Genomic DNA, 13,703 nt, shown 5'->3' on the forward strand with positions numbered 1-13,703 from the left:
GTTAAGATTTGTGAAGTGCTGAGAATAGGCCTGGCACAGCAGAAGGGCAAAGTGAGTATTGGTTTTTATTCTACTCCTGAGAATTCTCCAGTCCTGGGGACTCCACAAGCTCCCGGGCACCCTCTCCTTAAGCAGCGCCACCCTCTTCCCTACCCAAACCTCCCTGCGGCCCCCAGCTCCCAGCTTCACCAGGCTAAACGGCTCTCACCAGGATCTCTTTCTCCCTCCACCCCTTCCCTGTCTATGGTTTCTACAAATGAGCTATGTGGAGAGAGCAGAGAGGTTGTGTGTTGCAGGAATATGAAGGCAGACAGCGAATCACCAGACTCAGCTGCCTGCCTGGGGCTGCCCCGCTGACCACCGCTGTCTGTGCTGGGAGTCAGGGCTTTCCCAAGGCTAAGGGCAGGGAGATGCTGTAAATTTTCAGCCAGTTACCTTTTGACGAAAATGTATGTAGGGAGATGGGAAGAGAGATGCTTCTCCATTGGCCTGGAGATATACACATACACATATATTTTTTTCAAGGCCCATAGCTCTGCCCCGCCCCCTCCTGTTTGTAATTCTTCCTAAAGAAGAGAGAACCCTCATTTCTCCAAAGGAGAAATGTAAAAAGGACTGTCTTCTCTCATACTCCGACTCATCTCGAAGTCTCATCCCTCCAATCCAAGACAATTCATTTCCCCTAGAGCCCACTCGGCGTTCAGCGGGTTCCCAGGTGAACTGAAATCCAGAGCTTTTCTCATCTGGTTGCCCTGGGAGTTTCAGCGCGCTCTTGGTACAACCTGTCCCCCCATCCTCTCCACTCCCTCCCTTCCCCCTCCCTCCCTCCCTCCCTTCCCAGGCTTCCTCCCAGGCTGCGCCCAGCTCAGCCCCTCCCTCCCTTGCCGGGGGCCCCAGCTGCGCCCTCCGGGGAGACACCCGCGGCCTCCGGGCCCCGAGGGGAGGCGCGGGGAGGAGGGGAGGGCAGGAGGCGGGGAACTGCGCGGGGTGGAGGCCAAGCCTGGCGGCCGGAGGTTGCATCTGCTGGAAGGTGGCTTTTGGCTGCTTGGTAACGGGCTGCCAGAGTCGAGAGAGGCAGAGAGCAGGGCAGCGGCTTCCTGACGTCAGGACCGAACGAGGAGAACGCGCCAGCCCCCCAGCCCGTCCTACAGCTGGGCCGGCCGCTGGTGGGAGAGGAGCCCGGCGCGGGGCGCCCAGCAGGGTGAGAGGGGGCGCCGGAGCCGGTCCGCAGGGGCGCAGCATGCCCCCCGCCCCCGGGCCATGGAGATCGCTCTGGTGCCCCCGGAGAACGGCGGTGCCATGACCGTCAGGGGAGGAGAGGAGGTCCGGGCCACAGGGGGAGAGCTCCGCTGCTCCCCGACGGCTGCGCTCAGCGATGGACTCAAGGAGCCAGCGCCAAGGGATCGCGGCGGCGCCGAGAGGGGCGCGGACCCGGGAGGCCGGCCGGTGTCACCGGTGCCCCAGGAGCTGCCCCGAGCTAGACGGCTGCCTCCGGAGGACGAGGAGGGAGAAGGCGACCCCGCTCTGGGCGTGGCGGAGGACCAGGTGCTGGGCTCGGGGTCCCTCCATCACCAGCGCATCCTCATCAACATCTCCGGGCTGCGCTTCGAGACGCAGCTGCGCACCCTGGCGCAGTTCCCCGACACGCTCCTGGGGGACCCCGCCAAGCGCCTGCGCTACTTTGACCCCCTGAGGAACGAGTACTTCTTCGACCGCAACCGGCCCAGCTTCGACGGCATCCTCTACTACTACCAGTCGGGGGGCCGGCTGCGGAGGCCGGTCAACGTCTCCCTGGACGTGTTCACAGATGAGATCCGCTTCTACCAGTTGGGGGACGAGGCCATGGAGCGCTTCCGAGAGGACGAGGGCTTCATCAAGGAGGAGGAGAAGCCCCTGCCCCGCAACGAGTTCCAGCGCCAAGTGTGGCTGATTTTCGAGTACCCCGAGAGCTCGGGTTCCGCACGGGGCATCGCCATCGTCTCGGTCCTGGTCATCCTCATCTCCATCATCACCTTCTGCTTGGAGACCCTGCCTGAGTTCAGGGATGAACGGGAGCTGCTGCGCCATCCCCCGGTGCCCCACCAGCCCCCTGAGCCCCACAGGGGGGCCAATGGCAGCGGGGAGGCAGCGCCTCCCTCTGGCCCGACGGCGCAACCTCTCCTGCCCAGGACCCTGGCTGACCCCTTCTTCATCGTGGAGACCACGTGTGTCATCTGGTTCACCTTCGAGCTGCTGGTGCGCTTCTTCGCCTGCCCCAGCAAGGCCGAGTTCTCGCGAAACATCATGAACATCATTGACGTGGTGGCCATCTTCCCCTACTTCATCACCCTGGGCACCGAGCTGGTGCAGCAGCAGCCGGGGGGAGGCGGCGGCCAGAACGGGCAGCAGGCCATGTCCCTGGCCATCCTCAGAGTGATCCGCCTGGTCCGGGTGTTCCGCATCTTCAAGCTGTCCCGCCACTCCAAGGGGCTGCAGATCCTGGGCAAGACCCTGCAGGCGTCCATGCGGGAGCTGGGTCTGCTCATCTTCTTCCTATTCATCGGAGTCATCCTCTTCTCCAGCGCCGTCTACTTCGCAGAGGCCGACAACCAGGAGACCCACTTCTCCAGCATCCCGGATGCCTTCTGGTGGGCAGTCGTCACCATGACCACGGTGGGCTACGGAGACATGAGGCCTGTCACCGTGGGGGGCAAGATCGTGGGCTCGCTGTGTGCCATCGCCGGGGTCCTCACCATCGCCCTGCCCGTGCCCGTCATCGTCTCCAACTTCAACTACTTCTACCACCGGGAGACGGACCACGACGAGCAGGCAGCCCTTAAGGAAGAGAAGAGCAGCCAGAGCACGGGGGCAGGACCGGCCGGCGGGGGCCAGCGGAAGGCCAGCTGGAGCAAGGCGTCCCTCTGCAAGGCTGCGGGGCCCCTGGAGAATGCGGATGGATCTCGAAGGGGCAGCTGCCCCCTGGAGAAGTGTAACCTCAAGACCAAGAGCAATGTGGATTTGCGGAGATCCCTGTACGCCCTCTGCCTGGACACCAGCCGGGAAACGGATCTGTAAGGGAGGCCCAGGCAGACAGCTGGCCGTGGTCCGGGGACAGCGGAGGCCTCCTGACCCTGGGGATCTGCTTTATGCCGCAGAGTGTTTCAAGCCCACACCGTAACCTACGTCTGTCCCCCTTCTGCCTCCCCACCGCCACCTTGATCCCCTCATTTTCCCCCTTCTTTCCATGACACCAAGGGTCGCCTATTTTTAAAAAGTACCACATTCCGTGACGCAGGAGCTGTTGAAATGGTGAGCACTGTGAGATGGATGTATTTGTCGCCAGTATCCTATACCCAGCAGCGGGATAACCCAAACAAAAATGACTGTAAATAGCCCAGGTCCCCAGAGATTTTGTAACCCCCCCCAACAAATATCCCTGCGTTCCAAATTTGCTTTACATACGATTATATTTGTGTATAGGGGAAAATATTATTTTTATGGCTGGCGAGTGGAGTTTTGGACAGTGGTTCAGATGGAGATATTTTGGATATATTTTCAAGACATATGTTGTATTTATGGAAGAGAAGGTTATTGTGATGTTCTCCTGTGATACTTATATTAGAGCCAGAGACCCTGGTCCGGTTTTTCTGGCTCCTGTGTCTGCAAGCCTCTCTCTTTCTTGAGATGTAGTGTCGGTGCTTTGCGTCTAGGGCAGGGAATGCTCTGGAAGAAAGGCAAGTCTAACTTTTCCTGTGCGCCTTAAACAATGCTTGCAACTTTCTTCAAAAAGCATTTTAATGATGTTGGAGGAAGACTTCTGATAATTCATTCTCTTGATTTTCATCCCAGGAAATAAAATGTTACTTAGTTGAGGCAAGTGTTAGTTTTTCTACAGCTGATGTATCTTTGGAAATTAAAAAAAAAAAAAAGTCTGTCCCTTGCTGTTTCTGGTTCTGGAGTCAGAGCAAACCCCGCCTTGACTGGGGCAGAAAACTTGGAAAGCTCACGATTTGGTCATCAACAACTCTTTGCTGAGCACCGCCCCCCCCCCGCCCTCCACTGCCCCGTACCTTGGAGATAGAGGGGTGAATTCTGTTTGTCTCAGGTTGTCAGGACACAGGCATGCCTGGGTGGCCTTAGATCCAGCCATCAGCATGGAGTGTGGATGGAGCAGAAAGGCAAAGGATGACCAGACCCTCCTCCCTCCCTCCACCCCCCAACCCCCGCAGTCCCGCTGTGGTCTCCTGGGGCTGGGTTTCCCAGCCTTGGTCTGCAGGCTTTAAGCCCTTCTTAACTTTGTTCTCAGCAGCTCTGAGGAACAAGCCTGGTTCTCCCAGATAGGAAACCTGTCGGCAAAAGGGCAGCCCTGGTGTGAAAATCACAGAGAGAGGCGGCAGCACCTTATCCCACCCACCCCCTAAACTGTGGTGCAGCCGAGACCGATGCTTCGCCTTTGTGATGGCGGAGGTGGCCCGAGGATGGAAGGATTTGCTTGTCCACATTAAAGGCTGCTTTCTACAGATTGTAATCTTGCCCCGAGTAATCCCTAAACTCAAAACAAGTCCCTTTGTTCCCTTGTCACTGGATGATTCTGGCAAAACATCACAGTAGGTGTAACACTGGCTGCAGTGTCTCTCTGGGGGCTTAGCTATCCGCGATGGGCTCCCGATTCCTGCTGTTGCTTTTTCTGTTGAATAATCCAGAGACTGGTGGTTTGGCATTCTCACCAGGTTGGGCTGGTGGTCCACAGCCACATGGCTCCCACGACAACAGTGAGCTTGATGCCTAGTTCTGGGGTACATCCAGGTGTGTGGGGGGGGGAGCGGCGGGGGGGGCGGAGAGAGGATCTAGGAAATTGATGTCTGGGGATTGTGGATTTCAGTGAGATGCCCTCGCAGGAATAAAAGCCAGCATCGGTGACTGCCCAGAATCATTTCCAGCGGGGAGCTGTGAACAGCACATCTGAGGAAAGAGAAGGATTGTGCCTGCGGGGCTCTGTTGTTTTTCATTACACACCGGAAGTAAAGGAAGGAGGGCAGAGACAAGTTGTTTGTTTATAATTTACAATCGGCCTAAAAGCGGGGCATCTTGCCAAAGCTCTCCGCCACACCGCCTCACTGCCAAGCCCTCTAAGGCTGTGAAGCGAGCGCTTGTGGTTTAACACACCCCTGCTGGCTGGGACTGGGGGTGGGCACGACTTGGGCTCCACCCTCCCTTGAAGATAAAAGAGAAGGTGCCACCTTTGCCCTGAAGGTCATTTCCTTTAGGCTCGAGCAGCAAAGAGAGAACTGCGCCTGCCCAGGTCTTAGATGTGTCCAGGTGCCTGACAGGTGTTGGTTCAAATAGACTGACTGCCTCTTTAGAATGTCCAGTAATGGGTACCAGCTTATACAAAGCCTCAGGGATGAGATCGTTAGTCTCTCTGTTTTGCGGGGGAGGAGGGGGCGCTGCCCTGCAGGTTTACAAAGGGGATCAAGGTGGTTCCAGAGGGACTCCAGTCCCCTGCTGCAGCTTCCCATCCTGGAGGCCGGTGGTATCTGTCCTGGGGCGCTGGGAGGGCGCCCGAAGGCAGTGCAGGTATTTCAATCTCTCTGCCTTCTCAGTTCACCTGCTGCTATGATTCTAGAAATGGCCCGCTGTTTCACTCCAGCCTTCCCAGTGGTTTCTCTGTTCACATGATTGGCAGGAAAGGAGGACGAATGTCAAGTCTTTTACCCAGGTCACCTGAGGCAAGGGGCCCCTTCCTGTCCTCTCTGCCCCTCCCTTTCACTGCTGTCATTGGTTTTCCTTCCCGAGGAAATTAGATCAAGTGGCTCCAGCCAAACCTTTATCCAGATGTTCCTTCTGGGCTCCCACAGCAAGAAACCATCCCTGGGTTTATAATCTACCAGCTTTGGCAACCTCCACGCAGAGGGCAGAAATGCAATGGTGTGGTGTGTCTACGTAAAGACAGCTGCTCTCCTGCAGCTACTTTTTCTTCTCCTGCCCATATGCTCACTGAACCCTGAACAAGGGTAAGTTCAGAAAGAAAAGTCTTGTCACGTGCTTTAAAGCCCCAGCTCCCTGATCTGCCCTGCCTGGGACACACTCCCTGGAGGGAAAATGAAACAGAGGACCAGCCCTGGAGGAATCTTCCCGTAGGACTGGGCTGTGACTTATTCTGGTGTTAGTGATAGGAGCACTTCCAGGCTTGGAGGGGATGGAGCAAAGTGTTTCTCTTGGCGTGGAGAGTCCCCTCCAGAGATGGCAGGCTGAGCACAGTGAGGGTGACCCTGGGGTGCTGTCCCCTGGGGCTGACCTCAGCAGCGCATATCTGCTCAGTGTACTGGGGATACTGGGACACACATTAAGATGCTGTCCCTGCCCTCATACGCTTCCAGTCCCATTGGGGAAGCAATCAGTGTACAACAAATCAAATCATGCAGGACAGGGTGCGATCGAGTGCCTTGTAGGGGATTCCAAAATGAAGTGGGATGGGTCAGGAGGGGGAGGGCGAGGAGGAGTACAGAAAGAGAAGCTTCTGGAGACCGTGAAGGGTAGCTGGCTAGAGAGGAGGGATGGGGTCCAGGGTTACAGGCTGATGCCTCTCCCCAGGACCCCAGTAGGAGTCCTGAGTTTATCAATGGCAGGGGGACTCAGCAGTTATTTAGGGCAGGGATTGGCAAAAGCTCTGAGAAGAGCCAGATAGTAAATATCTTAGGCTTCGTAGGCCATGAGGCAAAACTGAAGCTGTTATTGTAGGTATTTATATAACCACTGAAAATGTAGTCACTTAAAAATGTTAGAACCAGCCTTTGCTCGAGATCTGTACATCCCTGTCATAACCATTTATCCGCCACACCGAGGCTGCCTCCTGGGCATCCAATCATGCCTGGGAAGCTCTGACCTGGCTCCCTGATTTGATTTTACTTCACTGAACTTGCATTTCTTGCACATACCACCCCTGGCTTAAGGAGGGGATCTGAGGCTGGGGTTTCCTAGACCGGGGAAGGCTTTATGAGGAAGATGGAGCTTATTTCTACCTCCTTATGAAAATTAGATTTTTCTAGGTGGCTGTGAGACAGGCTGCTTTATTTCTTGGAAGGAGGAATAAAATGCCCAACTGGACATTCTGCCCAGGGCTCTGGGCAGTGGGGTTCTCCCCCAGAGGCTGGCGGAAGTGGGCCCAGGTGGCCAGAGGATGGCTTCCTTCTCCTTTTGGCCCTAAGTCTTTTCCTGGACGTGACATCACATTGGGAGCCTCGAGGATGCCCTTGCCCTCTCCCTCTACAGCTGGCTCTTCTCTGGCTGTAGAGATGGGCCTGGGCTGGCAGGGTCCCTCACAGTGTGCGTGGTGGGAAGATGGGGATCAGCTCCAGCCCACAGGCCTCCAGACAGAATAAGATGCTTGCTACCTTCCCTTTTAATTGGCCGATGTATTCTAACGTCAAACTTTGCACCAAGCATGTTTCAGCTGGAAGGAACGTTGCAGATAACCTGGTTGGTCCACCCATTTTACAGATGAGCCCAGAGGGAAGAGGCCCCGTACCCAAGGTCACCGTAGTTAAAGTCAGCGGGGACTGGAACAGTCTCCCCCGAGCCCTAGGCTGGATTTCTCTGTGTGGTCCACTCTGCTCCCTCTGCATCAAAGTGTCCCCATTCTCATTAAAGCTGCCTGACCTTCCCTCTGCCCCCCCACCCCCCCAACATGGCCACCCCACCTCCCAAGGCACGTTCCTGCCACATCAGTTCATTTGTATCCAGTGTGCTTGTGAGGGCTGCCTCCTGGGTGCTTGTGAAACCCTGGCCTGTCTCCTCTGATTTGATTGGACTCAACTCAACCTGCATTTCTTGAGACTATGTCAAGGCAGTACAAGCAATGGAGATCCAGCTCTGTGATGGCCTGGTGCTCACATGCAAGCAACTCACTGTTGCTTTCTCCATTCATTTCTCCATTCATTCAACAAATATTTATTTGACAACATTATTTACTATGAGGCAGACACCTTGCTAAGACGCTGAGGCTAACTGACAGGGATCTCCCCTGGTTGGTTTCCCAGGTTAGTGGGGAGAACCAACCATCAAGGAAGCAAATGAATAAAGAGATCACTTTTTTTTTTTTTGAGGTTTGGTGATTCTTTTAATTAATTCATTTAATTCACAAGTCCTCCCTCCCTTTGGCCTTTTTTTTTTTTTTTTGGAGTATAATTGCTTTACAATGGTGTGTTAGTTTCTGCTTTACAACAAAATGAATCAGTTATACATATACATATGTTCCCATATCTCTTCCCTCTTGCGAAGAGATCACTTTAAAAAAAAAAATTTATTGGATTAGAGTTGCTTTACAGTGTTGTGTTAGTTTATACTGTACAGCAAAGTGATTCAGTTCTACGTATACATATATCCCCTCTTTTCTGGATTTCCTTCCCATTTAGGTTAGCACAGAGCATTGAGCATCACTTTTAAATAGAAGTAAGAGCCAAGGAGGAAATGAGCAGATTGTAACTGGGGGATGGATGTGCTCTTTTAGAGGAGGGTGACGTGTACTGGAGGCAGAAGAAGATATGAAATGAGGTGAAGAGTGCGGGACAGGGACGTGGGGAGCCTGGGGGCACTAGGAGGGTGTGTGTGTTTTCCTGTACAAGCAGAGGGCTGGTGGAGACAGATGCGGGGGTGGGGGAAGGGAAGCCAAGGCCCCCTGGAGCTCCAGACGTCCTGTAAATCCCAGCACCGCCCCAGGGACCACTCACCGCTTTGGAGCAGGAAGCTGGCCCTGACCTCCAGGTGGCACCTCCAAAAGAGACGCAGCAGACGATGTCACCAAGCAAAGCACAACGCGGATTCCTGCTGCAAGGCTGACGATGGGTTCCAATCTGATTTTTTAAAATTTTAGAGGGTAAGTCAAGGCCCTGCCCCTTTGATTGTTTGGCCAATGAGCAGGAGACCCTGGCAGATTTTCTGAGCCGGAGCCATCCGGGGCTGGGAGGCAAGAGGTGGGAGCAGGGAGGCAAAAAGCCCTGGAGGCTAGAGCTTCTAGGGGACGATTCTAAGACCAGGAACAGGAGCTGAAAAATCTGAGAGGGGCTGAGGTGGGTCCGGAAGAAAGCCTGGTGGGAAAGCTGAACTTCTGCAAGCAAAGCCTGTCATTGCCTGGAAGTTCAGAACGAAACTCCACGTGTACCTGAATGGTGACCTTGGCTTGGACCCCACGAGCAGCTCCTCTGTGCTTTTTTCAGAGCTGAAGAACCTCGGAGGACAGCGACTTCCCCCTTCAGCCCACCTACACTCCTCACTCCTTCCAGGTAGGCACCGGTTCTTTCTTGCATGTGTGGGAGCCCCTCCTTTGGGGGACACGGAGAGACATGCGCTAAGGACCCGGAAGTAAGCGCTGCCCACCCGGGAGGTGTGCTCAGGGCCTCCCTCCTCTCACCCTGTGGTCCGTGTCCTCTCCTGCGTGACGTCTGTGCCCAGGAGGAGTCACTTCTGCCTCCTACAGGTGTCTGGCATCTGCTGGCACAAGCTAGCCAGTCTTGGGTACAGTGGTGGGGACAGAAAGGAGACTGATTCTGCCCTCAGGACACTCAGAGACTGATGTGGTCAGGTGACACCTGCCTGTACACGAGGAGACACGTGCAAGAATGCAAGACTCATAACAGGGACTTCCCTGGTGGCGCAGTGGTTAAGAATCCATCTGCCAACCCAGGGGACACGGGTTCGAGCCCTGGCCTGGGAAGATCCCACATGCCACAGAGCAGCTAGGCCCGTGAGCCACAACTACTGAGCCCGCATGCCACAACTACTGAAGCCTGTGTGCCACAACTACTGAGTCTGCGCCCTAGAGCCCGCAAGCTGTAACTACTGAAGCCTGTGCACCTAGAGCCCATGTTCCGCAGCAAAAGAAGCCACCGCAACAAGAAGCCTGGGCACTGCAATGAAGATTAACCCCCGCTTGCTGCAACTAGAGAAAGCCCACGTGTAATAACGAAGACCCAACACAGCTAAAAATAAATTAATTAATTAAAAAAAAAAGAATCATAACAAACAAAACTAAAAATAAAGCCCAAGAACCAGCTTGAAGTGTCCCTGGGAAATGTGACTGTGCGTAAAGGTTTCGGGGGTGTTGATCTAAGCCCAGGGGAGATATTTGGGCTGGGACTCCTGGGAGAAGTGATCTCAGAAGCAGAGTGAAGGAGAGAGAACAGTTTTTTAAAAAAAATTTTTTTGGAGTCTAGTTGATTCAGAATGTTGTGTTAGTTTCAGGTGTTCAGCAAAGTGAATCAGTTAGACATGTATCTACTCTCTTGGAGATTCTTTTCCCACATAGGTCATTACAGACTACTGAGTAGAGTTCCCTGTGCTCTACGGTAGGTTCTTATTAGTTATCTATTTTATATATGTGGTGTGTATATGTCAATCCCAGTCTCCCAATTTATCCCTGCCCCGCCCTGGTAACCAGAAGTTTGTTTTCTACGTGAGAACATCATTTAATGCTTATTAATCTACATCTTCCCCGTTGTCCATCCTCCTGCCCCTGGGAGCCCTCCTGTCAACTCCCGCCAGCCCTCTTGTGTCACTCATCGCTCTGTCCCTTGAGTGTCTCAGGTTGGGAGGTGGCCGGCTCACAGCACACGGTGTCTTGTGCCTCGCTGGCTGTCAGCTCCTGCACGTGGCCTTTGATACAGGTCAAACCCATGTGACCCCACAGTGAGACTCGACAGTGACCTTGCTGAACCCTGAGTTTTACATGGAAAGAATGAGCTTCGCCTTTTCTTCTTAAGTCTTCAGTTTTATAGTGATTGGTCTCCTGACACATCTGAAGGCTGCTTGTAGGAGTCTTCGGCTCCTTATTTTGATGATCCTATAAATACTGTTTCAACACAAGATCTACTCTTTGGGAACATCTAAGTGCTTGACTGCGACACTATTGCAATGTCGTGTTTATCAGCAATTTCCAAATCACTGTGATAATAGAACTGAAGATTTAGACAGCAGCTTTGCTCCAAAGAGTGCAAACTGCTGTCCCTGTGGCATGTTTTGTAAACACCTGAGATGACTCGAACGTGAATGGGTACCTCTTGGTGATCCATGCCAATGACAGGAAACACACAGAAGATGCCCATGTGTGCTTGCGTGCTTTCCTCCCCAGCTGCCAATGAAACTTCCTATTCCTGCAACACTTTGCACTTTTAAATGGATGTCCCTTAGGAAGTGGAAGCGAGTGGTCCCAGTTGTGCTTTGGTGGCCAAGGCACCTAGTTGCAAGGACGAATTTCTCACAGCACATCCAGGTTGGACTGCTGACTGTAGTTTATGCTTCTGTTTCTCTCTCCATAGTGTACACATTGTTATTACATTATTGTTTATTTTTCTTCTTTAGTTGTAGTGAAGTCGCCTGTAAATCCCACATCATTTCCACATCAGTTTTTTTTTTTTTTTTTTTTTTGCGGCACGCGGGCCTCTCACTGTTGTGGCCTCTCCCGTTGCGGAGCACAGGCTCCGGACGCGCAGGCTCAGAGGCCATGGCTCAGGGGCCCAGCCGCTCCGCGGCATGTGGGATCTTCCCGGATCGGGGCACGAACCCATGTCCCCTGCACCGGCAGGCGGACTCTCAACCACTGCGCCACCAGGGAAGCCCCCGCATCAGTTTGAAATTGTCTGAAATGGCAAAGTCGCCTCCTCCTCGCCCTCCTGTGTTCCTTTCACTACCTGCCTCTGGCCCGCCCTACATAAACTTCCCAATTAATCTCCCCAGAAGACAATCCATATGGTCAGGTCATTCCCAGGCTCCTAAGCTGAATGAGTCCAGTCCCTTTAGCCTGACTTTTGAAGTCCTCCATGATGTGATGTTAACCCTTCCTTTCCAGCCTTTTCTTTGTCTACCTCATCCACCCCCGAAGACACCTATGCTTCGTAGCTACGCTGGACAGACTCGTGGCTGCCGCTGACTCCACCCGTCATCCTCTTGGTTGGAATATGGGTGACTTATTTTCACCCACTGAAATTCTACTCATCCTTCAATGCACACCTCAAGTATCTGCTCCTCAAAGGGCCATCACCAGTCTGCCCAGTCCAAAGCCATGTCCCCTTCTCCCGTGCTCTTATCATAAACACATTTTGCCCCAACATGGTAGCTGTTTCCCTACCTCTGGCCCATCGCAGTTCAAACTCTTCCTTCACATCAGGAATTGGCTGGTCTGTCATCTTCCTAATCATCTCAGTGCCTAAAATCGGGCCTGGAATACAGCTGGCACTCAGTGTCAAGGCTGTTTGGACTGAATTGATCGTCCTTTGATTACTTGCCTGGACCATGGAATTAGGTCCCGGGCCTCCCAAGCCGCTGGACATGCAAGCTGGTGTCGTTATCTCCATATGTGATGTGTTGATGAGGTATCTGTTACAGGTACAGGTAGGGAGCTGGGTTAAACCCGTGGCCAGCTGTTTGGACATGCAATCAAATACAATCCCTCTGGCCCTCCCACAAGGGATGTGGTAGAGCAATCCTTGATACAGACACTTTCAGGCATCTAGGAAGATGCAGGACTTGGTTGGACAGTGGCCATTGCCCTGCCTTCACTCACTTGTGTGTAGTCCAGGTGAGTGATCACGTGGTGGATTTCATGTGAGCTGGGACTCCTAGCAGTAGAAAGACGAGGGTGAGGATTCAGGGGAGTGTTTCGGGGACAAGGAAAGAGCCAGGGAGGGAACAGACAGAGGATGAGCTGAGGGCTAGAGGTGGAAAACTGGGAAAATTGTCACTCTGGGTCAAAAGATGTTGGTGAGGATAGGGTGACAATACATCACATCTGCCAGGGACACACAGTGTATACCTGTGGCTGGTCAATGAAGTCTTTTGATTGTCTCTGACACTCCATCCCCCTCACTCTCCAAATGTCCCAGTTTGGAAGATGAATTGAGTGGTCACCCAAGCGGAGGTGGGAGTGGTAGGGGACAGTCTCGCTCTCCATCATTTCCAGGGGGACCCCTGGGTCACCAGGTTGGTTGACCTACAGCAGTGGCGCCTGCAGGGCCAGGGGCAATCAGGCCACCAGGAATTTTCTGAGCCCCCAGATGCCAGGTGTTGTGCTAGACACTGGTTTTTAGGCACCTGTAAGACATTAGGGGGCCCTGTGTGGCATTTAATCCACATCCTCAACCCCAGTCCCACGTAATATAGTTCTTCAACCCCTGGCCCAGGACTGGGTAAAATCTTTAGAAGTTCTAAGCAGAGAAAAGAGCATGATGATCCCCCATATGTAATTCAAAATAAAAACAAGACTAACTGAAGCATAAATATAAGAGAGCCCCCATACCTGCTAATATTTTCTTTGATGCTTCTACTGAAATATTGTGTCAAGTTATTTTCGGAAAAAAAAAAGGTTTGTGATGCCCCCTGTTGAGCTGGTGCCCTCAGCTCAGGTTGACTCTTCTTTTTGGGTAACCAGGACCCTCCCCATGCCCCCCTTGGCCACATCCCGGGGCCCAATCACGGACACAGGCAGTTCTGTCTGGGTGGCTTTTCCGAGTGGGAAATGGTTCCAGATGTTGACAGCTGGAGGCCACCAAGGCAGACCTGGGCTTCCCCACAGCCACACAGAGGCCTTCGTTCTGCAGCTTTGAAGGGGCTGCTTTGATGCTACCCCCAGCAAAGCATGGTTGGTTGCATCTTTTCTGGGAAAATGCCGAAAGGCGAAGCTGTGGATTAAGTCTTTACTGTGAATTAGTGATCGCCCCTTCCTGACACTGGAC

The 13,703-nt window shown here is 53.5% G+C and overlaps 1 protein-coding gene across 1 annotated transcript; it reads left to right on the forward strand.

Annotated features, from left to right (window-relative positions):
* Window positions 1-1,119: 1,119 nt before the first annotated feature.
* KCNA5 (potassium voltage-gated channel subfamily A member 5) lies at window positions 1,120-3,411 on the forward strand. The gene has a single exon (XM_022577067.2). The coding sequence runs from the start codon at window positions 1,261-1,263 to the stop codon at window positions 3,052-3,054; it is 1,794 nt and encodes a 597-aa protein (XP_022432775.2). The 5' UTR covers window positions 1,120-1,260; the 3' UTR covers window positions 3,055-3,411.
* Window positions 3,412-13,703: the final 10,292 nt, after the last annotated feature.

This window comes from Delphinapterus leucas, chromosome 11 (assembly GCF_059928025.1).
Source record: "Delphinapterus leucas isolate spDelLeu-1000000601 "Yukka" chromosome 11, BTC_Dleu_Yukka2, whole genome shotgun sequence".
In the NCBI taxonomy this organism is placed as follows: Eukaryota; Metazoa; Chordata; class Mammalia; order Artiodactyla; family Monodontidae; genus Delphinapterus; species Delphinapterus leucas.